This window comes from Anabas testudineus, chromosome 23 (genome assembly GCF_900324465.2).
Source record: "Anabas testudineus chromosome 23, fAnaTes1.2, whole genome shotgun sequence".
NCBI lineage: Eukaryota > Metazoa > Chordata > Actinopteri > Anabantiformes > Anabantidae > Anabas > Anabas testudineus.
In genome coordinates this window covers 4,592,023-4,618,562 of record NC_046631.1, presented here as the reverse complement: position 1 = coordinate 4,618,562, position 26,540 = coordinate 4,592,023, and the positions used below count along the sequence as shown (strand labels likewise).

The 26,540-nt window shown below is 41.0% G+C and overlaps 1 protein-coding gene across 2 annotated transcripts in view; it reads left to right on the top strand.

Moving 5' to 3' along the window:
- Positions 1 to 26,540, top strand: part of tafa5 (TAFA chemokine like family member 5) — a 103,241-nt gene that overhangs the window by 45,236 nt on the left and 31,465 nt on the right. For both annotated transcript variants that reach the window (XM_026363395.1, XM_026363396.1), the window contains exon 2: positions 17,008 to 17,157. In XM_026363395.1, the coding sequence (XP_026219180.1) occupies positions 17,008 to 17,157 (150 nt within the window). The remainder of the gene's footprint in view (positions 1 to 17,007; positions 17,158 to 26,540) is intronic.

Genomic DNA, 26,540 nt, shown 5'->3' with positions numbered 1-26,540 from the left:
AAAGCTTATATATATATATATATATTTAGTCGCTTTGATTAGATCTGATTCGATGGCATTGTGTGCAGGGATGCAGCAGTTTGAGTCGAGAGCCGGTCTCATTTACACGATGTCCTCAAAATAGCCCCATAATGGTGCAGTGCAAGTACATGTGTTTTGTAGTGTAGCCTTCTGGAAATGAGAGGAGACAAAACAGAGGACAGAGGAAGAGACTGAGTGTGTAATAACTGTGGTTGATGCAGATGTTGTGAAGCTGCGCCAGTGAACGTCTTTGCGGGGGCCTATAAAATGTGTGCGTGCGCATGCAGGCAGGTGTTCTTCTGTGCTTCACTGTGTAGACGCGTGCGCTTTTTTATGCACGCGCACTGGTGTTTCTTTATAGACTTCAGTCTGTGTGTGTGTGTGTGTGTGTGTGTGTGTGTGTGTGTGTGTGTGTGTGTGTGTGTGTGTGTGTGCACTTAGAAGCCTGCAACACAGCCCGTCAATAATTAGCACAGACAGCAGGGGGAGGACGATGAGAGAAAACAATTGAAAACAAGACCAAAAAAAAAAGAAAAAGGAAAGAAAAATAAAAAATAATAAGAACAGCAAGCGTAGCAGAGTCCCCCACCCACCCTCTGGTTACCGTGGAAATCCAGATAAGAATGTTTCCTCTCTTATTCTGCTAACAGGGCTCTGCTTTGGCTCTGACAGAGCCTGAATACCAATTACACTGCCCTGGCACCTCCTCCACTGGAGATAGAGACAGAAATAGGGGTTCTGGGAGCAAGAAAGAGCGGCGGCGGTGGGGCAGGGAGGGAAGAGGGGACCCATGAATGCAAGGACAGGGGGACACAGAGAAGATACAGATGACCACCATATAAAAAGGACGACAAATGGGAGCGGACAGGGAGAGGGCAGGGGAAGGAAAACGTGTTTGGGAATGAGTGAGGACGGTGGGATACAAAGAGGAGTTTTAGGAGCTGTAAACAACTGGACCCTAACTCAGTCACAACTTCTCAAAGGCAGTGTAATGCGGCGTCACCACGTCCTTTATCCCGTGACCTTTTTAGTGCACAAGTTTTTTTTTTCCCCCCCTTTTTGCAACTTAAAGCGACAGCTGACCATCAGCTGGCAATAACAGCAGAAGCCTGATGATAGCGCTGGTGTTGAAGCCAATGAATAATTTATCATTTATGCCGCACCGCAGTGAGCACATAGTCTCCATTAAAGCGCATTGACTGTCTGTGCTCCAGCTCTAGCTCCTGGCTTTATTACTTATGCACATGCATGTGAACATGCAAACACACGGACAGATTCGACCGCGCTCACGCACATATTCATAAGCGGAGAGCTTCCTCCACACACTCGACATGCTCCCATCTCTACGTCTTTTTTTTTCCCCCTGCTTTCCTATTTCCTCCTCTTTTGTTATGCAAAATGCTGTTGTCACTGTAAGCAGTGCTGCTTCCTCTGTGGAAGCAGGCTGTGTTGCCAAGAGCAGGGTGCAGGATAAGAATTCAGGTTGTGATGAACTCTTAAAAAAAATGGACGCGGATATGCTACAATGAAAGAAGCAGTGCACTCTTCAACTCCCAAAGTACCACCATTGTGTCACCACTTGCTGTGATATACAATGCATTATTTCTTTCGCTTCTTGTATCTCTTTTTGCTTTCTTCTCAATACCTGCAGCAGTATTTTTTTTTTATTGCAGGAGTCAATTGCCAGGCACTACCTTTGTGATGTGCACAAAGACTTTGTTAGCTTTGAAAACAGCAACTGTGCCGAGCCATCAGCTCCTGCTCATCCAGTTATTGTGGAACATTGTGTGTACAGGGTACATAGTTCTCTGCTGCATTGGGAGTTATTGTCCTCCTCCCTTGTATTTGACTACACACTTGGTGTTTTGTTGAATAAAATGATGTATTTTCCTGCAGTAGGCAGGTTTACACAGTGACTTCATGTCGACATGTGGGATTAAGTGGAGCAGTTTGTTGTGATGATTTCATCATCACTTTGTACTCACAATTTCTATAGATCTATAAAGAGTTTCACATGCTCCACATGTGCGACCTGTAGACACCAGCGTGATTTATTTAGTTATAAAATATTTATTGCACAAACTTACATCTTCAAATATTTTTACTAGAAATATGTTGTGTGACCCAGACTTACTGTGCAGAGATGTTTGCCTACAGGTTTTTGAGTTAGGCTTTTCTCTTTAAGTTACTAAAATTTTCTGTTATTTCTGTTTGATTTGTACTTTTTGGAGCATCTTAGTTATTGTAATTTTAAAACAATGAAGGGCTAGTAGTTGTGTGGTCTGCAGATTGGAGCAGAGTACAATAGAGCAGGAGGAGGAAGGGCAAAGCAGAGCACAGTAGACTGATTTTGAGTCTCATGTCAACACAAACTAAAGTTGCATGTTGTAGCTTTAAGCGATCACTTTTTTAAAATGATAGCAAATAACATAAATCAACTTTTCAGACAAGAAACTTTGCATTTAATTCTAAGTTAGAGCAGCTCAAATGTCAACTTAAAAACTAAGTTCAAATCCATATCAGGCCTTAGCTGCTGGGACCATCTCATCATGCAATTCAAAAGAATTTTAAACTTAGCTTATAGAAAAAAGTGTTTTACTATATTTTATTACAGAAATCATCAATATTTGGGAAATAATCTAGCACTAGCTAAACATGAACTCAATTGACTCCACTCTGCTAAGTTCTCTCTGTTCTCTGCTCTGCCTAGCGCCTCAGGTTTTAGTAATTTCAAAATGGCAACAAATAAAACTGTTAAACCTAAGTGTAAAGTTAAACTCAAGCTAAAATATCTAGACTTCTCTGATTGGTCAGAACAATAAGTTTCACTCAAACACTTGTAGGAGAACATTTCTGCCAAGTTGTTGAATGACCCTGGATGACAGGAGTATTTGACAGAACCTCTCCACAATAAGTTATATTTTTGTTGTAGCATATTTAAACTATATCCAAATAAATACCCTTAATATTCAGCATAGTAGAATGGATATTGAAGTAACAGAATACAGCTACACTACCTAAATCCTCATACTAAATCTGTTAATATTAGTATTTTGTTTTTGCTCCGTTGCATTGGATATATTTGTCAGCAACTGCAGCACCTTCACTTCCAGGAAAATTATAACTGTACACAACAAAACCTTCTCTTTAAACTGAAATTGTATCCTGGAGGTTTCAGCATGGTTCACATGCCAATCTGCACCTTCTTCCTGGAGGGAATAATCCAATCCATTTTGGTATTTTTCTGTATGCATCTCTTCTTCTTATTCCTGGCTTTCCTGCACCTGAGGCGTAAGACTGCGATATCTCACCGAGCACGGGGTGGGCAGTAAGGTGTGTTATCAGTGTTGACACACTTTAAGAGGCTCCACACATGCCCAAATGACACACACATAAAGGTACTGCATCGCACAGATAAAGAAATAAAAAAAGATTGTGAAACTGTGCTTCCCGGTGTAGGAGAAGGAGGAGAAACACACCACACCGTCACCCCTAAAAATGACAAAAATAACATTTCATAATATTTCCCACTGGCAGTCGAGTTTGGCTTTGTTTTGTTCAAATTTAAAGTGTTGTACATTCTTTGTTTTGTGTTTCAGACCAGATGGTGGATTTTATGTTAAGAAAAATCATGGTTAGTTGCATGTGTATGTCTTCCCTTCTGTTTTGCCGTGTGCATTCTGTTCATCATACCAGTAGCCAGGTTATCTTCTCCTTTATCATTATTTCCTATACAAGCTCATAAATCTCTGTGCTGATAGCACTGCTCTAGCATCCTAATGCATATTCATAACACAACTGCCTAAATATTCATGAGCAAATGTCTGGCCAAACAGCTTCCCCCACCAGAATAGAGAAATATAAAACACAGTTTGGCTTTTTATGTGGTTGTTTTTGCTGCTGTTTGTAGCAATGGGAGGGGAGTTTTTGAGGAGATGATGTATTTGCGTGTCTCAATGAGAATTATGGCCACTGACGTTACCCACCAACAGTGCAGATGACTCCACCAAGTTTTTATTTTTTCTCAAATTCAAGTCCAGGCGCTGGTATTTGAAGGTAAAAAACGACTGGAGTAGCAACTTCTGATAGGTTTATGTTCCAGAGATGGCACATACATAACAGTTGCAGCAGTAAATCACATATCACCATGTAAATTAGAGATGCGTCACTACCACGTTTTTTTTTTACAACCAAAACATAATGTACTTTATCAGGTGAAATTAAGTGTCCCTGTGACACCTTTCAAGCTTTTAGCGGACAGTGCTATAAGTCAGATCAGCCTATATCAAAGAGATCTAACCTTCTCCTTCTTATCACTTTTGTGCATGTGGATTCCAATTGTAATCACCTCTATATCCAGTCTTTGTTGTACCATCAAATATATGACCCCGGCTGACACCCTTCCCTGTGATTCACATATACACACTGCAAATTAGACAAAAGAGAAGGCCATGCACTGAGGTGTCACCCGATCCAAAAATCTAAGACAGAGTGAGAGTATTTTTGTCATTTCTTTCATTTATTCACTTCAGTTGTTCTCAGCATGAATAACTTGATAGCAGATTGATGGTAGACGTACAAAATAGGACGTGAGGAATGCTAGGCTGTCATGCACAGGAAGAGGCTGTCACAGACCTGTCATCTTTTCATCACTTACATGTGTTTGCTACAGTATTCTGTATTTGCAAGTACACCACAAGACATTTTGAAAATGAGAGTCATAATGACACTTAAGCAGTGCACCGTATCTTTTAAGATTAGGAGTAATGATGAATACAAGGTGTAGTCATCAAAACGACACGATACCAGTGCAAAGTTTGGACGCACCTTCTCCTTCAGTTGTTTTTATTATTTTGAATTATTTTCAACATTGTACATTAATACTGAATACGTTAAAATAATGACTGAATAAAAATTGAATTATGTGAAGAACTGAATTACCCAGAATGTGTTTTATATTTTCAATTGTTCAAAGTATACACCTTTTGCTTTGATGACACACTATTGGCATTCTCTTAGTTAACCAACAGTTCTTGAAGGAGTTCCCAGAGGTGTTAAGTACTTGTTGGTACTCTCTGACTCCAACTCATCCTAAACTATCTCAGTTGGATTCGGATCTGTTGATTCTATCTATCTGTCACTCTCCTTCTTGGACAAATAGCTCTTACATAACCTAGAGGTGAGCAAATGATTCCCCTACTAAGTGTAAACTAGATGGGATAGCATGTTGCTGCAAAATGCGGTGGTAGCCATGCTGGTTAAGTGTGCCTTCAGTTTTGACTAAGTCAAACTAACAGTGTCAGCGGCAAAGCATCCCCACAACATCACACCTCCTCCACCACACACTGAGGAACCATCTGTTCACACTCTCTCTGTGTCAAACTGTTAAAACCAAAAATTTCAGATTTGGACTCATCAGATCAAATGACAGTTTTCTGATTCTCTAAAGTAATGATGGACCATCTTTTCTCTTAACTCTCTAAGTGTTTCTTGCCAAAAATTATGGATTTGTACAGTAGTTTTATTAGCACTACTAAAGCAATTGACTCTGTACCCACCCTTCCTCTGCACAAGGTAGCTGATGGCACATTAAGAAGGAAAGAAATGTCACAAAGGAACTCTTGACAAGGGAGTCTGCAAACTAAAAACCATTACAGGCGACTACCTCGTGAATCTGATGAGAGAACTCATCTGTGCCAAAGCTAAATGTTAAGAAAGGAAGGACAACCACTGACGGAGAAGTTGTGTTCGAACTTTTGTCTGGCAGTATATGTACAACTCAATGTTAACCTTCTATTCTACCATTTCCCTTTTCGGGTTTAGAGCTAGACACAGTAGCATTCTGGGTATTGATAAATGAGTGCCTTTTTGCAAACCTGATGATTCAAGCTTAGCTGAACAAAATAGGTGGGCTTATAGGATTGAGCAACTGCTTAGTAACCCAATTATATAGGCTGTTCAGGAAAAAATAGGCCTTGAGGGATTTCCTCCATTAACAGTTTCTTCCCTGTGGAATGTGTATTATGCATTTTATTTCTTGCACTTTCATTTTACACCACTTTACTCTAACATAAAGAATATAATACTTTTAATATATATACTTCACAGTCATTTAACGTGTTTATCATTCATTGAGTATAATTACAGTACATTACTGTGGCACGTTTTAGGAGAAACACTACAACTGCTATACAGTAAATTACTTATTAAACCTTTAACCAAAGGGATGTAAGTCACCATGATTTTCTGCATAACAAACATCACATTAGCTTCTCTTTGCACCTATGTAGTACGCTGCAGTGCTGCTGTGTTGGTTAGTAATGCATTTATCAGCAGGGCCAGAGGAGTGGCTCCTGGCACCCACCTGCCAGATTTGTAGGTACACAGATTGTGATTATACCAAAAGGTAAAACCTGTAGCATCAAGATACTGACTGATAAATGATTAGAAATATGTGCTAATAAGGCGCGATTAATATGCTTTTTCAGTTAACGTAAATAACAAAGGGAAGTGAAGAAGATCATTTTGCTCTGCTATAAATGAAATAAAGATCAGATGATGCAAAAGCTGAATAGGTCCAGCTCATTTGATTAGATGCAGGCCACAGTACGTGCTTGTTACTTTCATTCCATGTTTGATTATTTATCTTCAAAGCTTGAAGCTACTATTTTTTTCTTTTTGTTCATATTAAGACAGTCCTCCAGAATCCAACCAGTGGGCAGGTCAGTGATCAGAAAATCTGTTGCCAGAATAAAAACTTGACCTTTCCATAAAAAAAAATAAATAAAAAAAATCAATCAGTCTCAACACTAAACCCCACGGCCTAGTTTTGTTATTGCACCAGCACCAACAAAAGACAGTGTCTGACAGCTTGTCCCTGTGTCTGGCAGTCTAGCATCATATGGACACCAAATTATTCATCTGTGGAGCATTTGAAATGAAGAAAGAAAAGGCAGACGAACACATTTGTTTCTTCCTCTCTCTTACATGCTTCAATCAGATGGCATGTCTGAGTGTGGGTATTTCCAATGAGCACAAAACTGCAGCAGTCATGACACGCAGCTCTGAGGGAGCGTAACTTGTGCAAATGTGTGTGTATACATGAATGAAAGCCACACTTAACAATGGTCTGACATGAGATGAGCTGTGTGTTTCGTGCTCTGAGTAGTTGTCTCATTGTCAGTCAGTCAGCTGCTGGCAGAATTATTGCAATGATTAGGAAAAGGCCTTTTGTTCAAACGAGAGAATCATCTCTATTCAGCTCTTCTGGTAGAGAGGGAGGTGAAGAGAAGTAGGGACTGATAAACCTGACTGAATAACTTTGCTCGTACCACAGACCACTCAGTTATTTCTACTCTCTCTTTCTCCCTCTCGTCCTTTAGCTCCATCTCCACCTCATTTTCTTCTGGAACATATTTCCCTCTCTCATTTGCCTCCTCTCTCCATCCATCATATCTCTGTTTTTTCCTCCTTTTACTCTCAGACACACTGACATCCACACACAGCAACACGAATTGCAAACTTTGAAGTCTCAATGAAGTGACAGCTGCATGCTTCACTGTCACCGTCTGTCTGGCTTTTATTGGCACCCTTATGTTGCGAAATGGTAGTTGGGTGCATAGGAGGTTGTGCTTTTATTTTTATGTTTGGTATTTTTCTTGACTATTTACTTGTATGAAACAGCTGAAGGCGAGTGGTAAATGACTGTTTGCTAAATCTATACTTATTTGGTTTCTGTTTCTAGACGTGGTTGCTAATGTATGTACAGTACTATACGCTTCAGATGGGCTTGCAAACAATTGCAGCATATGTTGGAGCAGACCAACGCACTATTCAATCCATTTCTCTCACTTCACTTGGCTTGTTGAGGCTAAAAAAATCACCCTCACTTTTACTTATTGAAGCACTGCTGGAACGGTCCACCCAATAATGAAAGTGGATATTCTAATGGTTGTGTCTCACTTTTGTTTTCAACTCCTGTATCCTAAGTCTTGCTTATGGCCTTTTTCCCCCCACTGTTAAAATAATGATAATAACTTTCAGCCTGGCACTGCTGCCAAGTTGCTGCAATTATTGGTGCATTTTGACTATCACCAGACCTGCTTAGATGAGCCTCTCCTGGGTTACAGCTGCGTTAGTGTTATTGCACTACACTTTAGACCTCTACTCCCTGTTTCTCTGTAAAAGCAGTTACTGGGTAGTAAATTAAAAAGTTTCTTGAAGCTATTTCTTGAGCTATTTTCTTCTATGTGGCCAAGAAGTACAGTGTTGCCTGTTCATATATTGACTCTCGTGCTTTTAAATAATTAAACGCTCAAGAACCATTATCCTCTCTGTGTGCTTGCTTAGGTCACTGTCTTTAGAAAACTGGATTTTTATAAACTGCTATACGCTGTTGGAGGACCAATGACAATGCCCTTATCTTTTCTTGCAGAACTTAAGGAAGGTATGCATCACCCACTGGGCTCAACACACTGAATTGGGTTCAGCTGTTAATAGGATTTGCCAACGTCTTTACACAAAACAACAAAAATAAGGGTTTACCTGCAGTTCCACTGAAATTAGGTGAGACACAAAAAAGATGCCTTTTTATTTTCTCTAGGCTAAACGTACACGTATAAAAGAACGCTTTTAAAACAACTTTTCTTCCCTGTCAATTTTAATGACTCTTTATGATGCCAATTGTGGAAGAGGACAACATTCTTACAACAACATTTAGAGGAAGAAAACTCTTTGGTATACCACTTCAAACGTCTGAAGCAGAACCTGCCAGCGAAGAACTCCTGCACAGGCACCTGTGCTGCAGGATGAGGACTTCATTTTAAAGGTGCTGACAATAATGATAATTCAGGAGCATGGATGCAGCAATACGAATAATGAAGCACTTTATTGTTAAAGATAACTACAACCCAACCCCTAAACCTGCTACTGATTTTATTATATGCAATCTGCCGTGTTCCCCTTTGGCTAACAGTATGAAATCAAATCAGAAATTGGCCTTGACAAGTATTTTACATTGCAGAAAATCGCTATCATTGCACTAACTTCCTGTGTAGTTCTCCTTTAGGTGTTTATTTTTCACTATACAAGCATTTCAGAAGTCAGAGGACAAACAGTGATGATGAAGCACTGTAATAGGGACAAAAACAGAATGAGAGAGGGGGACACAAAAGACAGATCACGGGACAGATAGGACTCGGATAGGCTGGCGGACAGAGAGATATGTATGTGTGTGTGCCTTTATGCCCCAGCTGAGCCTGGGCAGAGCGGCAGCACAGAGGCCAAGTTAAATGGGGAGGGGAGATTAAAGGCAGCGCCGGGGCCTGCAGCCTCTGTATTCAATCACCGCTCCCCCCCTGCACCTCAGCCTGCATGCTGATCAAGCTGCAGTGAAAGGATCCATGCACTCTGCCACTCCCATAAACAAGTGTGCAAAGGCTTCGCACTTGTGTCGCTGCATCCGATTTCCACAACGTGCGATCATAAAAAGATAGATAACGCCACAACATAATTAATATCACAGCCACTTTCATTTAACTGATCGTCAACATTATGTTTAGTGCTCTGTGAACTTCATTACCACATTATTACATAAGTTTTACCATAGTGAAATGTGTCTGGCTAGTGTCTCACAACAGAGCTGTTGTAATGATCCTTTTAGGTTGATTTAAAAAAATAAAAAAAAAAACAGGATATGTGTTGAAATTATATCTGATATTTTATTCACCAAAAATCGATGTGGCTGTTTAGATTGCTTTAAATATATCTTTCCTAGCAGCCCAGATTCTCCTCTGTCCTCCAGCGGCTGTTTCGAACTCCATTTACACACACAACATGTTTACCTCAAGAATTTGCTGCAGCTGGAAATGAAAGACTCGATAGCGCTCTGTGAACCATCCTTGCACGTAGCGTGCTAAAAAAAGTGGAGTTCATCAAAACCATGTTTGTTTATTTTTTTTTTGGTGAACTGAACAGATCATTTTGCAACTAAGGAACATTCACTTGACATATATGTGTGGCGTTCGGGGAATGTCACATGGTCAGCCAATGGTCTATTGATCACAGAAGCCACTAACCCCACACCACCAACTTCGCCAACAAAACAAGTATCTCTAAGGTGTGAAGTCATGAAAAATAATGTGAACTTTGGGGGGAAAGTGATGCTTTAGCAATGACGGACTACCCATCGCGTGTATCTACAGTATGTTCAGCATCTTAATTAGGTGAAACTGAAGCATTGTTCATTCGCTGGGGTGAGAAACGTAAAAGGACAAGTGCAAGTAGCTCAGCTTGACCAGTCGCACTTTGTCTCTGTGTTGTATCTGTGTAGCCCCTCTAGCCCCAAGCAGCAGTTACATTTTTGATGAGTTGCACCTCAGCTCTAGTGATGCCTCCAGCAGGGCTGCTGAGCCTCTGTGACACCGTGATGCAGAAATATAAATCCATTACTCTCTCTATGGTGACTGCAACTGTGACTTGTGAGATTAGCTGTGTTTCCTCCGGGCCATCACTGTAGCTCCACATTCTTCTTCATGTCACGTTTTAAAAGCGTCACTTTCCAAAATATCATCACAACAATGACTGAAAGTTTTGGAGATGGGAATAAAGACTTTCCTTCTCAAGAATTTCCTCATTCAAATGATATTTTGTTGGCAAAGGGCTGGAGTTGTAAAGTGTGAATGTCCTGCACCCTGCTGAGTGCCTCTGTGTGTGTTGAAAGAATAAATGGAAGATGGAACGAAGGCAAGAAATAACCCTTTTTTGCTAAATTCTGAATATAAATGCAAAAGAGCCCGTTTAAAAGTAAAATGGCAACTGCAGTTAAGCAACATGTGAATGAGCGAGTCCGTTCATGCGGCGCCACACAAGTACGTTCACTCTCAACTACACAACCACTTGCAGATGCTTTATTATAGATTTTCACACATTGGAGCCCAGCTGGCTTTGATCAGGAGCCTAACACCATCTGACACACCTAGCGTCTGTCCCCCAAGGATGCAGAAAGAGAGGAATGATTGGACTTTCACACATTCACCCAGGGGTCTATAGTCTGCAGAATCATAGCAACATTTAGGGGACTTCACCTTATCATCATTGCCCTGTTGTGACGTATTCTCTGGGGGCAGAAAATGTGCTTAATTTCAGTAATGAAGTAGCACTGGTACAGTATGCTTGCGAGTGTGCATATACGCACATAAGCTTTCTGTGTTACAAAGGGTTACCGGGGTCATTTGTTTTCCCTTTTTCTCCCACCGTTTTTAATTGATGATCATTCATTGTTTCACGCCAACACCCTGTTATTAAGCAGAGTTCATTATTCTAAAACACTAACGCTGGGGAAAAGAGGGCATCTCATGGGAAAACACCATTCCTTACGTGCTTTACACAAGGTCACAGTAGGAAAAAGGGGGGCCCTTCATTATGAAAACCCTATTAGGCTACACAGGGAATTACATTTATTTTTAATCGAATCATTGCAAAAGAGAAAAAAATGAAAGCTTTAAGTTTATGAATATGTGCCCAAAAGCCTGTATCATAAATGCAGCTGTTTAAAGGAATGCTGGGACTTGAGTAAAATGACACTATGCAGTATTTTAGTACTTTTATAAACTATTAATTGATTATCAGACTAATAGCAAATGACTTTTCTGTGTATCACCTAATTGTTGCTGCACATGTATGAGCCTAAATCAACAATCTATGATAGCTTCATGATCAAAATTATTGTTTATTATTTTTGGGCACTCTCACCCCACTATATACTCACTGTGTCTATTTCTGCATTCACCCACTAGAGGGCTCATACCTTAAAGAGTAACCACACCCGAAAGTGATTTTCAGTACTGGCAGCATTCAATTAGATAATACAACGTGCATTTATTTGCTGCATGTGTGCTTCCATTCTTAAAAGTGCATGTGTTTATGTTTTAGTGTTTTTTGCCTGCTGCGTGCCCAAGCATTTTAGAAAAATGGATAGAAAGGGAAAATTGAAACACTTTTGGGAGTGACTCCACAAAGTAAGAGAAGTGCTCGCACAAGCTTTCTTCACCCGAAATAGATCAGCCAGACCACAGTTCTCTCCCTCTCTTCTTTCTTTCTCTCTCATCATGATGAGAGAGTGCTCCCAATGAGAATTGTCTCCATAACTTTCTCTGACTCATGGCAGCATACGGCAGGGTATTAATAATTTCAAGGCTGGCTTTATGATGGGTTTTTGGTCACTCTATCAGTGTTAGAGGGGAAATGAATGCCTTCTCTAAGCTGAGGCAGTTTGAAGGGATTTCAGTTCATTCTAAGAGCAATCTACAGCTTGGTGGAGACGATGGAACGTTAAATGTAACTTTTTTTTCTTGTGTTTAATCACTTTTTTTGTTTCCAGTGTATTTCATGTGAGTTGGTCAAAAAATGTTAAGTTCAGTACAAGTCACATTTTGGGAAAATATGCGTATAACGCTTCATTACTTCCTGTATTAGAACAGCCAGATTCCAGACTGAAACAGGGCGCCCATTGTTTTTGTACATTGTATTCCTGCAGCTTGTTTTGGAGATTTAATTTAGGCCCTACATCTTTCGATTGGCCTTTTACCTAAAGCTGTAATTCCGTCTCCTCCACACTGCCTCTTATTAGACCACATGCTCTTCAGTTGACTCTTCCTGCCTCTGATTAGGCTTGTTAAAAGGATTCATTTAAAACTAACCTGCCAGGCCTAGAGGGATGGCATCAAGGTTCTACTAATGCAATGTTTGGATCAAAAATGGGATTTCAGACTTGTAGTCTTGGCGCCTGACTCCTCTCTCTCATTTTGAACAGATGTAGCATGCCGGAGTGATATAGCATTTTAATCTGGCAATGGGTAAAATGTACACAGTCTGTCCTCCCAAGCAGAACAGATGTGATGCCGGTTCCAAACTACAGTACATCAAGCTGCCATGTAGTGTTTCTGGCTAAAGTGGAAAAGAATTTTTTATTACCAAGGTTTTAGCCATTATATGCATCATTTTGATGAATCATGTGCATACTTGATGAAACGAGCATGTCCACATGTTGGCATCGTCATAATTTGTATAGCTTCACAGCCAAGCACAGACATAAACACACAGTCATCGCGCTCCACAGACACACATGACAACAATGTTTGCTTTGTACACAGATCAATATGTTATATTTCAGCATTTAAAGTTCCTCACCTTACACAGCATATTTTTAGCCATGTTAGCGAGATTGCAGTGCTACAAGGATGCCGATGTCAGTTGCTTGGTTGGCTCAAACCACAATAGTGCGACTAAGTGTAAGAAGCATTGCTCCTACTGGCTGAGTTGGCTCTGCACCACTGGTACATGTATGCCTTCATCCCTTCATCCCCACCTTTGTTAAAAGTTAACTTTATTTAATTTATTGCTTTGGATGTGTGAGCTATGGTGCTTATTTAACATCAGCCAACTTATTTTACCCCTGATGTCTCAATGTCTTTTATTTATGCTACTATTACTCTAAAAATGAGGGCTAATTTAAAACTCTAGGCTACACTTCAGTGTTGTGAGTGCATTTCATGGAACGCTGCATTTTTGTGTTGGACCTAGAAGGACGCTCTTATTTTTTTAAATAATTCTCTGGATATAAGTGTTTCTTCTGCAGCACAGTGTGCGATCCCAGTGTGACTCCAGCACATCGCAGATTTTCAAAAGACAAAAAAAAGGACTACCCCTCCCTCTGAATCTAAACCACACATTTTATAATTAATTTAATATATATATATATATATATATATATATATATATATATATATATGTATATATATGTATATATGTATATCTTGCGCAGGAAAAACAATCACTTTTAAACTGCAATAAAAAAAAAAAACTCACTGACAATATGCAAGAGATACAAGCAAAAGAAGGAGGGGGTTGGGGGATGTCATGCTTCCTAGCTGCACTAGACATTTGTCAAATGGCCGTGTATGGCAGAGCAATTGCAATGTGCTGAGGAGCAGCAGGAGAAATAATAAAGCACAGGAGCATGTCAATAACATTACGTTGTATTAAGCCATACGCTCTGCCACACGAATCCATCTTCTGCCACAGTCAGAGCTTTCATTTCACTCTAGGGTGGCCACACATACATTTCAATCAGCCATTTGGCTGGCCAAACTGACAACTGCTCAACAACAGTAGCTGATAAGGATGATGATAAATCATAGCAGTACTGGTACAAGCTTTGGGTTTGTTTCAGAGAACACCTGCCAGCTTTTGATTTTTCCCACTATTCACGAGGCTATTCCAGGAAACAGGATTACCGTTTCCTCTCTTCACAGTCCAGTTTCTTCACAGGATAACTGTGAAGAGATTGGACGACATCTTGCATGTTTTCATTTAGAAAAACCATGCACAAAAATAGAAATGTTCTGTTTTTGTTTATTGGACCAAATGTGTAATTGACTTGTTGGAATTTTGCATCCTGTAATGTTTAACCTCTAGGCCTAAATAAGGAAGTATACTTTGTTGTGCTGAGGAGTTTTTGGTTCAGCCCGTTCTTTTTCTTTTTTTCGTTCGTTTGTTTTTTCGTCTTACTGTGCTATATGTGGCAATGGTAGTGGTGTCCTCGGCTCTGCACGATGTAGGCTGAGCCACAAGGATGCTTGGAGCAATTTGTTTTAGAAAAGAAGCAATGAAGTCAACTCCTGCTTTACTGAGGGACTGAACTGAGACCAGCTTGTCCTTAGGTTCTGGCACACAGGTTTTAGGTAAACTGCAAACACATAGAACGCTTGAAGCTGAAACCAAAACTTATTAAAACTTTAATGCACTTTTGTAAATCTCTATGGAGTGGACTCAAGACTAGACAGACTTATTAAATCTCTGGCTGTGCTGGAGGTGTGGCTCTAGGAATGGTTGGTCTATCCATCACTTCCATCAAGACTGAAAGATCTCAGAAACTATTAAATGGAGTTTTGCTTAAAACGTTAATGGCCCGTTGAGTAAACATTTCGGGCCAAGACTTTTCCTTATGTTACATTTTTGGCTTTTTGTAAAAATGTCCTGACAAAATTTGCACACATTCATGGTCCCGTCTAGTAACCTGCTGAAACATTGATTGGACATTTTCTATAATTGTGTTAGAAAGCTACAAACCCAATTATCAGAACAGCTTGTACTAAATGTTTCCCAAATGCCATACAAATTAAAATATGTTATTCGTTAATGCACTTGAACATTCATTTATCTGACAAAACTATAAAAGATTTTCAGTTTACTTTTACTGGCAAACTTAACAGTTTTTTTGTTTTTTTTTTTTGTGCTTGCAGCACACTCAAAAGGTTGTGATAGAGAAGTATCAAGTGTGAATGGTGTTTGTACAGTATAGACACAATCCTAGTAAATACAGCTACTGAAGTATTTTAAAAGGCAGGGCACAATTACTGTAATAATATATATTTATACTGGGTTTAAAAGTAGCTTATTAGTGCACGTGTATAAAGATAATATGCATTGAAAGACAACTAAATCTAATTCATTCAGTTCTCCAGCAGCTACAGCTGTGACAGTAAAAGCTGCAAAAAACGCTTGATGACATGTCGGCAATTAATGAGCTCCATCAACACAGGGAAAAGGGAACAGAGAGGCACAACGTCAAGTCTTTGAGCTTGTTGACTTCACACATGGTCCTTTAGTGACACGGCGATCTGCGTCATTACATAAGATATTCAAACAGTCTTTTCAGCTTCTTGCAGCGAATGAAGTGACAAAGAGAGGAAAGCAGGAAGAAGGTGGGGAGTAGATAATCTGCAGAAATGTGTGGGTCAGATACAGGAAGTGAACACACACACACACACACACACACACACACACAGATTTGCATACACACACGGGAGCCTACATGAAAAATTATTATCCAGCAAGACACAAGAGTTGCAACAGGAAGTAGGGCTTTAAGTGGGAAGGCACGACGGAGAAAAAGTTATGTTAACTAAGGAAAGGAGGACAGAAGAAGAGAAAGCTAGAGAGAGAGCGAGCAGGGCAGGGAGTTGGTGAGGTTCGATGAAGTGCGGGCGGAGGGTACACAAAATGCCATCACCTATTTTATCTCTTATGTAATTTAGCAACAAAAATGACTAAAAAATAGGCAATTATAAAAAAGTCTTTACGTGGTATATAGTCACACACTTATAGAGACACAAGAATTCAATAGCTACATATTGTACGCACTTGCGCACCTTCCCGTCTGCGGCCATGGCCACCACAGGTACCAACGTGTAGATGAATCCTGATGGATCCCCATTACCTCGGGTGTGACCCCTCACAGCTCAGTTCATTAAGCCAGCCACCTAAGTGTCCAGGACTCAAGTCCAGATTTAATCACAACTTCCATCCTCTTGCCAATCACAATTAGATCCTGATAAGCCTCTGCAGGATGGCACCCGAGGGTCCTCGCACACAGACAAAGGTTAATTTGCGAGCAGCAAGGGCCCGGCTACAAGGCTAAAGGTCGCCTGATTGAATACATGGAGGATGTGTGTGCGCGTGTAAGATGGTGAGGCTTGGCAGCAATTACAATGTTCATCAGTATTCATGTGTTTCATTCGTGGCTAATGAGTACATTACCTTGAAAGAGGTGTGCTGATAGAATGGGGCCTTTAATGGGAAATGGGGATTCTTTAGGTAGCTGAAATTAAATTTCTGTGAGTCCCTGCACCGCACAGCAAAAGACCACAAGCAAAGCTCCTCACCCCATGGTCTCATAGTGCCTAAGTGCACGCTCAGCTACGTCACTCTTTCCAATCTGGCTCTCATGTCCTCATGAAACAGAGCCATTTCTTCTCATTGCACTTTTGCGATCCATTTATTCTCCCTTTGAACCTCACTTATGAGTTGCTATGCAATTAAGATCATCGGCCAAACGCCAAAACCTAAACGCGGACTGGTTTGTTTTGCCGTGCTTATGATTTCATCTCTCTGACCTTACCTCATGTGGTGTGCTGTTATTTCCAGGCCAGCTGGCAGCGGGGACATGTGAGATTGTGACGCTGGACAGGGACAGCAGCCAACCACGGCGGACCATCGCCAGGCAGACGGCCCGCTGCGCTTGTAAGAAGGGTCAGATTGCTGGAACTACAAGAGCCAGACCCGCTTGTGTCGACGGTAAGAGAAGTAGCTCACTTTCTTTAAGGGCCCACTTATTACAAATTACTGACACATGAGCACATTATTTCTTGAGGCATGTCTGTTTTTTGTTTGTGTGTTTTTAATAATGTAGGCATTCAGGCACATAATGAAAATTTGGTGTAAAATTCCCAAAATCCAAGTGTTGAATCCTGCCTGTTAGTCCCAGGGAAGTTAGGATTTGGCTGTTTTTAAGTAGGGGCTTAAGGTGGATAAACCTACAATGTGGAGCAAAGTGGATCACAGGAACGTCTTTGTGATGCTCGCAAAGCCTGCACCAAACCAATTTACAGTTCATTTTATAAAAGTGACTGCAGGGGGGGTTTCCAAATCCCCCACCAACAGATGGGTTTAGACTTTATGGAACAGTAACACTATTTGTGCAATAGTGTCTGTTTCAACAGAGTTAGGGTGCCTTTGTGTTGTCATCATCTTTGCTAAAGTTGAAGAAATGAATTGATTAAGTGGATCAGTTGGTGGATTAACAGAATATTAATTGCTAAACTGTTTGAACAATTCGTTTTTTAAACAAAAAGCCAGAAATCTCACTACTTCAAGCTTCCCAAATATGGACGTTTGTTTTATTTCTGTCGTGCACACGTCGTGTTTCCTGTATAAAATGGAAATATTGCCACCGTCTTGTGAAAACTGTGAATCTCACCACCTTCAGATGGGCTGAATTCCTACATGTTTTTTTTTTTTTTTCTTTTCTGACATCTTCATAACAATCCCTCTGCCTCTTAGGGTGCCTGTCACTGTCTCTGGCACCCTGTCGCATGATGTGGCCTCCAGCATGGCGAGGAACGGGAGATTGTGTGCACAGGTGAAGGCAGGATAAACAGCTTTGTTTGTTAGGAAAGACCTGCAGTGAACTGTACCTTCGGATGTGTTGTTTCTGTCTGTGATACAGCTGTGAAGGCACAGTTGTAGCACTGATTGGAGGAGCTGCCTATCCTCAGTGCACTGTTTGACAGGTTTTACTTGGTGATCGCATGAGAAACAGGCTTTGCTACATGTGTAAGCGGACAGCGGCGTTGGTCAGTTTGCGTGACAGGCAGAACTGTACAGTACACGACACTGGAGATTTGACCTTTCTCCAAATTCTTTTTTTTCCCCCCCTTTAACCGCAGTGCTTCACAGGGACTTGTGCGTTTTGTCTCACTACTCAAAAGAAGAATCTGATATTGTAGACACGACCACAAGTGCGACTGCACTGCGGAGTCACTTCACTGTCCAGGCTCGTGTGTTGCATAAATCCAGTATCTAGATATTATCATTTGTCACAAGGAGGGCTCCATGAAGCACTCTGGCATTTTGTGTAGACTAGATACTGCTCTTTTTCTACTCAGCGCTTGGGCTTATCAGCAGGCCTTTTAGAAATCTGTATAGGTAATAGACTGCTGGGTAAAAACATTTCTAATGTCTAATGTCATGTGGTGCATTATGACAACACATTATACACCAGATAAATGTACAGTACTCATTGTTAAGCCCTGATTTTAGCCTCTAAGGCAACTCGCTTCCTGTCAACAAAAGTCTTCCACCTCAAATCACTCTAATAATACTAGTTGCTACTGTAGCGGATCATGCTCTCATAGTATGCAACTACAACTATGGAGCAAACACACTAATTATTGACTCATCGAAAGACGGCCAGCTGTCGTTGCTCTGGTCTGTTCACACACCAGTCATGGAAAACAGAAAACATTAGGGCCACATACTGTATCAGTGCTAATCTTCAGAATCCATTCATTTATCTTCAGTGGGAATCAATAGCAGATTCAATTAAACTACATCAGCACACAGTACCAGCATTGCATAATGCTCTTCTTAGAGTTCATCCTGGGACTCTTTCTACAGTACATGCAACAAGTGCAACACTTTACTTTGGAAATCACAATAACTAATGGCACAACAGTTTTTCTTTAGCCTCCCAAAGAGCCACCCTTCTGCATATTTAACAACAAATAAATGTAGCAATGCACGCAGTGTACGTACCCAACGCTTCAGCATCCATTTTAATGATCGCTTTAAGAGCGAGGGAATGGAAACTGCAAGTCGAATTCACAATTTTGTGCTGACAAGACGTCAGTCTGATATCTGCAGACAGTTGTGAGCTGGCAGCTCCCAGCAGGAATAGACTGAATGAAGTAGAATCCACACAGTGATCACCAGACTTCTGCAGGCTCACACCTCGTAGCCAAGGGCCAATATCTTTTCAATAAACACATACTGAGCTCAGATCAGCGTGAGTGTGAGTCTCTTTTCAGTCTATCCCTCTCATACTGTGTATGTGACCTCTGGATTTACTTCGAGATTATTTAAAAGTAATATTTTATATTACTTATAACTTTACTTTCATTGCTCACCCAGCTCCATCAGCTGCTGTGTAAAATCTTATACTATATAATCCATTGTACTACCCAAGAAGTACAATGTATTATATAGTATAGGAACCAAACAATAATATAATATTACGTTTTGGTACATGCATGTACACAAACATCTGTGTGTGTATTTCAGATTGTGTGTGCCACACCGTCACATACACACACCTTTATTGCGGTTCACATTACAAATTCCCAGAGCTTGATGTTATTGCCATGCAAATCTGAGATGCTTGTCTCCACAAACGCAATCTTATTTATTTATTCGGAGTCAGGCCCTGCTCACATAGGGAAAATAGAAAGGGAACTAGAGAGAGAGAGAGAGAGGGAGATGACATAAAAGACCCCAAACGCCACAAATGGGATTTCAATCAGTTTTAATCTACTCGAGTCCTTGAGGTCTGCTCTCTGTTGTAATATGCCTTTTGCCTTGGCCGACACGATCCGTGTCCTTCATGCTTCAGACTCCGTTCACATCGGTCATCCACTGCATGCAAGATAATCCATAGCTCCATCAACAGTCTCACCCGGCTTCCAGGACAGTGTGCGGTAATGAAAACAGAGCGAGTGCTGAAGTGCCATTGATCCCGAAGAGTCACTCCTTCATGTGATTTCCCGTGCATTTCCCATCTCCCGCTCACCCCCCCCCCCCACCAAGTGTGTTTATTGCTTTCAGGAGGTGAAAACGCACGGTAAGCCTTCGACGTGATAATCGTGTCATAGTCGTGTCCACAAGGAGGTTACAGAAAACCTACATCTCGGCAGCGTGATATGCTCTCCATGCCCCTCTGTGTTTCTGCTTTTCTGCCTTTCATGCACACGCTCACTCAGTCTCTCTCTCTTTGCACTGTATGTCTTCAGTGGCTATACCCATTTGAGGCCCATAACACAGCCTAGTGTTGCATAAGTACACCCTCTCCCATCTGCAATTTCATGCTCTTGAGCCTTTTTACCTCTGTGCTTGATGACTTTTAAGAGAGCTGATATTGATTCTTATTAGGAGGGCGAGAGAGCGAGGGAGACTATTAGAGAGAAGCCAAGAGTTACCTACTCGTGCTGCCTGCAGGACAAGAGTGACAGAACTGCAGAGAGGGGGCCAACTCCAGAGACTTAGAGGAGCTTGTTGGGGGTCAGTGTGGCTGTGGCAGTGGCAGCAAGATCTCAGTGGGGAGCTCCTGCCCGAGGCAAATGTGTTTGTGTTTGGTCTTCTTTTGCTGGGATGCTGACATTGATGAAAGCCTCAGAGGTGACCGATTGGAAGAGGTTTAGGTTGGGAGATGATACTTCCAATGAAAAAGCAGTATGTGCAGGTCTGTGTGTGTGTGTGTGGAAAGAGAAAATATATATATACATTAACGTAGTCGTGGTAGATGCATGTTTACTCCCTAGTTACGTACGCAGTCATGTTTCTGTCCTTTTATTTCTATTTCTGCTTGACCTCTTTCACATTGTTTCCACAGTCATTTCACACTTTCAAGTTTTAGCCACTTGAATGTTTGTCTGTGTGTTAATAAAAGTGAAAATGTGTGACATTGCAGTGAGAACATTTTCCAGCCGTTTTTCCAGTGCAGTATTCTCTAAAGCAGTTTCATTTACATAATTCCTTTTACAGGAACTGGCATTTATGTTTTCAAGCTTCACATTTTGAAGATATTTGTAATTTTCTTTTTCATTTTTAAAGCACTGACAGATTAAAACTTAATATTTGGATTTGTGTGTGTGCGTGTGTGTGAGCAATAGCTGCATCAAGCCTGTGGCTCACTGACATGATCAAATAGTTGTTTTCTTCTTTTGATACACTTTGATGTGGAATTTCTTTTTCAGTCTTCTCTTCAGGAGGTGAAATATTATATCAGTTGAGTCAGATGTCTGCTGAAGGATTTGGCCACACTAAAACCTTCCCTCTCGAGAAGTCCTGTGCTCAGTTGTTTTGATGCATGGCAAAGATTCTCAAAATTAGTTTTGATGCACTGTAAATTTGCACACATCATGGTTCGTGCTTCACCTCTGAATTCATCCTGCTGCTATCATCATGAGTTATATAATCATTAAAGATCAGTGAGACACTTCCAGAAGCAGCCATGCAAACTGAAGCCACGATACCACCTTCACTGTTGTGTGGATCGAATCATGTGCAGAATCCACACTTTGGCCTTTCCATTGCTAATTAGTCGCCTATTGCTACTTTGACTTAAGTAAAATGTTGTTCTGCTATCACTGCTAACACATCATTTCGACTGCGAGCCATATAAATCACTCTCATGCATGGGCGTTGTGCATATGAGGAATTGTTCCAGTGAATCAGACAGTGATAGAGACAACAGTATGTGTCAGGCGCAGTCTCTGGGCTATTAGACAGTACCAGAGCTCCAATCATACTGCATCAGCTCACTGGTTTGATTTGATCCAGTGAGGACAAGGAGGGGGGCGCGGTCTGTTGGGGAAACATGTCATGTCAGCACCGGCAGCCAGTTAGCAAGTTAGCCGCTACCACAGCGCAGTCCAGAGGGACCGAGGCCGGAAAAGATGTTCCAGTGGTGAATCTGTAATGTCGCGCCCGTCTATCTATTTCCTCTCGGCCTTTTCTGTTTCACATGCAGACTTTTAAAGCCGATTGCCACTGGCTGCAGCCTCGTCAATGGGAGAGGGAGAGGGAGAGGGCAGGCAGATGGAGACTGCAGCCTGAGGTGGGCTGCTTCTCCTTGGGTGTGCTGGTTTAGAGGCTGTAGCCTCTAAACTGGAGCGGGACACAAATCACGCGGCGCTTTTTATATACAGATCACACCCAGGATGCGCCACTCTGTGTGTGTGTGTGTGTGTGCGCCTCTTTTGTATGCTTTTTCAGATTCACACTGGTGATCCTGACTAATTCCTTTACTATTCTAATAGGATCTAATAGGATATTCTATTGCTAAAACACAGGATATTTTCCCTTATCATGCTATTATCACATGTATGACAATTTTACTAGCCGAAATTGTTTGCTTCTGTAAAATGTGCCATTGTGCAGGTAGGGAATTTTTCATTCTGGCATCCATCTCTGAATCTGCGAATCATCTATCTGCATCACTCAGCCTGTGATTTTGGAAACTGCTTTTACCAAATAACTTCTATTAAAATAACTGCAGTTATTTGGGTGGAGTCAGAAAACAAAAGCGAAAAACGCTAGACAGCTTGTAATAGGCAAAATTACAAGAGAGCATCATGTCAGAAGAATTCACGGACTGATTTTGTGTTATAGCGACATAAAAATGTTACCTACTGCTGCAGCTCAGCTTTGATGATGGAACACTGTGACACTGAACCTGGTGATATAGGTTAAGAATAATAAAAAGAAAATCTGGATGGAAATAAATGTATTTTATATTGCATATTGCATATTGTAAATTAGGTCAGATAATAAAGTGCTACAGTAAAACCAAGAAAGGTCTCGCTGAGCTTCCAGGCAGTCTTATTTAAAGATGTAATTCTTCCTGCTGCGGTAGGTTTTTAATTTGAGAGCTTTAACAACTCCAAGGATTCAAGTTACGTAGCATCATTTTAAAACCCTAAAACTTTTATTTTAATCTGATTTACTGATTTGCACATTCCAGTTGTGGTCATTTATTTAATAAATTAAAGATAGCAGGATTATATGTAGAACTATTTGAAGGAAAAAATGATGTTGCTGCATTTGAGTGCTGAGAATGAGAGTTAGAAAAAGTGACTTTTTTCCCCACTGTTGTTTGTCAGAACTCTTTTCTCCGTTCCCCTTACATTCCCCAGATATTCCTGCCGTAACTTGCTCCAACTGTCGAGCTGTCGCTTTTTTCAGGATCTGCGAGAGAATGAGAACCAAAGTCCCAAATGAGGAGTCGGAATTTTTTATTCTTTTCTCTTCTGTTTTTCTTTTCTTTTTTTTTTTTTCTCCAGTCTTTGGGCACTCTGAAATTTTGGAAATATTAATGCAGGGCTCTCCCTCCAGAGGTGCTGGTATCAAAACAGTTTCTTTGTGGGTTTACACACACACACACAGAGAAATACAAAGCTGGTTTGTGTTTTGCAGAATGACAAGCAGAAATATAATATAACGAATGCTCGCGTTTTCCCCGTAGGATGAAAAAGCTGACGAGTGGTGCGCATTAGCATAAAAATAAGCAAAGTGTTGCTCTCTGGCTTTCATTCTGTGGCAGAGATACACTAAGTTTTCCATCCATTAACCCTGCATTATGTTGCTTTATAGCTTTCTCCCTGCTGGATTCCACAATAAGGAAAATCCATTTTCACGGTTCTTCAAAAAAAAAAAAAAGACCTGTTTTCTACAATCTCTCATTAAAAGATGGCTCACTGAAAACATGCTCACACTGAATGTACATACATATGACTGGAAGCACATAGTTTTGAAATAAGATAGCTACAGTTAGATTTATTTTTCACATAGACGAGCATGCAGATACATTTACACTTAGTTACAAGCGATTTACTGTACACACACACCAGTAGGTGCTTTGATATGTGGACCGCTGCAGTCCCTCACACACTGGGGGACTCCTCCCGGCCCAGAGCCACACCCCTATGTAAAACTAATTTTGTTCATCATTTTTGCACAGATTGCTGCTATTTCACTCGACTCCCAATGATGAATGTTAATGCAGCCAAAGATGAAAAACTAGTCCACTGGATGTGTGTGTTGGAGTAATTCCATATGCATATACCGACTGTAAATATTTAATATCATAGGTGATATAGCTCATACAGATGCCATAATGCATTCAGCTAAGCCATTATGCTCTCTCTTAATTAAGCTGCATTACCCACATTTCCCTTCTGCCCGGAACCCATTGCACTCTGCGTTCATAAATCTGCGGGCGCAAGGTGATGAAGTGGACCCAGGTGTTGCAAGGTTCTGAGCTGTTGATAACGTCAGAGGTTATTGATGCCTATTGTTGAGCATCTCGCTCTCTGTGTTTTATTATAATTAATCCAGGCTGAATGAGAAAGAGGCCACTTAAATTCTCTTTAGAAGTGCTTAATAAGCATATACTGTATGGATATAATGAAGAGCAGTAACATTTTAAAAATGCTACCTGCATTTACCTGAAGCTCTCAGTCAATTGGCGTCTTTTTGTTCTCCTCCTCTCTTTGCATTGTCTGAATCCCTGTGAGTCACCGGTGTCTTAGCTCTAGAGGGGAAATCATTTATGTGTAATTCTTGCTAAATTCTGTTCTGATTGAATGCCAAATCATTCAGCTGAAGATCAACTCTGCGCTAAGTGTTCATAAAGAGGGATGTTGGCTCGGTAGATTGACTTCACGTGCTGCCTCTGGCTTTCAAATGAGCCATCAGCCTCTTGTGTTGAAGTATTACGGCGCTCTTCATAGAGCGGGATTCTTAGCAAGGCCAGCACACCAATCACTTGGTAAGCCCATCAGAGTCATCCTAACATCTCAGCCTTATAAATCTTCAACAGCTAATATATCTCGGCTCAACTGTCACTCCCTCCTTGTCTTTTACATCCTCTGCCAACATACATATTGGATATAAATGCATGCGAGAAAAAAAACATTATGCGCACACATCCAAATAGTATGTGGTCTTACACTTTCCCTGTGACAGCACACAGATGAAATGAATGAAAGGCTGCTTCTCTACCTTTTACTCTAATTTGTGTAAAGTGTCTTTACATCTTCATCTCTGGATGATGAAATCCAGTCAGCAGCCGACAGCGGCAAAGGTACCGATTCAGCCTTTTGGCTCCGCACACCGCAGAGCGCTTTCCTAAACTCCCGCCGCCTGTCCCCCCTGTTTCCCACAAGCCTGCTCACCGGCGCCGCTGTGGTTGATGGTCCGTGCTCTCACCCTCTCCACCTCACTGGTCTAATTGGAAGAGAAAAGTTCCCCCTGCCGTGAATTCGTGTCCAAGGGACAGGAATTGTCTGTGTGCGAGGCTAGGGGCTACGAACAATTAAATAATAATTACTGCTTCCACGGACCCACCCCTCCAGGGCCCAGGCCACAATTTAGAGCAGGAGGAAAGCGTCAAGTGAGTCTGCAGTCTTAACTACTGCAGAAACGTGATTGCATAATCGTTCATGGATCTGTAAGATCCCTTTTTGACTAACTAATGCATAATTAGGTAGCCAACGTTGCTTTTGCAGCGTGTCTATAACCATGATGTGCTTTTCCATGACTTTTCTATTTGGGTTTCTTGAGGTATGACTGGCGGCCATTGTTGTTGTTGCTAATGACTTTATGTCTATACAATAAAATCCATAATCACTAACAAACCTGTTAGTGAACCATGAAAATTATTATTAAAGATACAGTATATAACTTTCTCCAAGTAGAAATGTTCTGCAAAATGTATTTTTAATGTAGAGCGATGCTTCTGGTCAAATATACTGTATGACCAGAACAAGGCTGTAAAAAATCTTTTATTACCTGAGCATATTAGTTGAACTATATGATGTTGTTCGAGTCTTTAAAAATCTATGAATGTTGTTGCGTCTTAATGCAATCCAGAATACCTCATCTATAACCCAAAAGAAGACACTGAGATGCATGCATGCACCAGCATTCAGTGTTGTGTGCAGGCTTTACACAGCAGATTTCTAATCCTGTCCTTGAAACCACCTTAGGAAAAAAAAAATCATTTCAGACATCATCAGTGACTCGTGAAACTGCTACAGTCTCTTGTGCCTGCACTACAGTAAGCGATATCTTGTTTTTCAGTAATTTCACGTCTTTGTCTAAACGCTGACGGTGGCAACCTTGCAGAAACACGTTGGCTTGCTGTTCTTGATGCAAGCTCAAATGAGTTGGGCCCATCATTTCTTGTGTCCCTGTGCCATTTGATTTCTGCCGAGAAGCGGCTGCAAGTGTCCACGTGCTCATTCACTCACTCACTCTCTCTCTCACTCACTCACTCAGAGCTCTGATCCAACACATACGAGCCCATCTGGCACTGAGAGAGAAAGAGCTTTCCCTGTTTAACC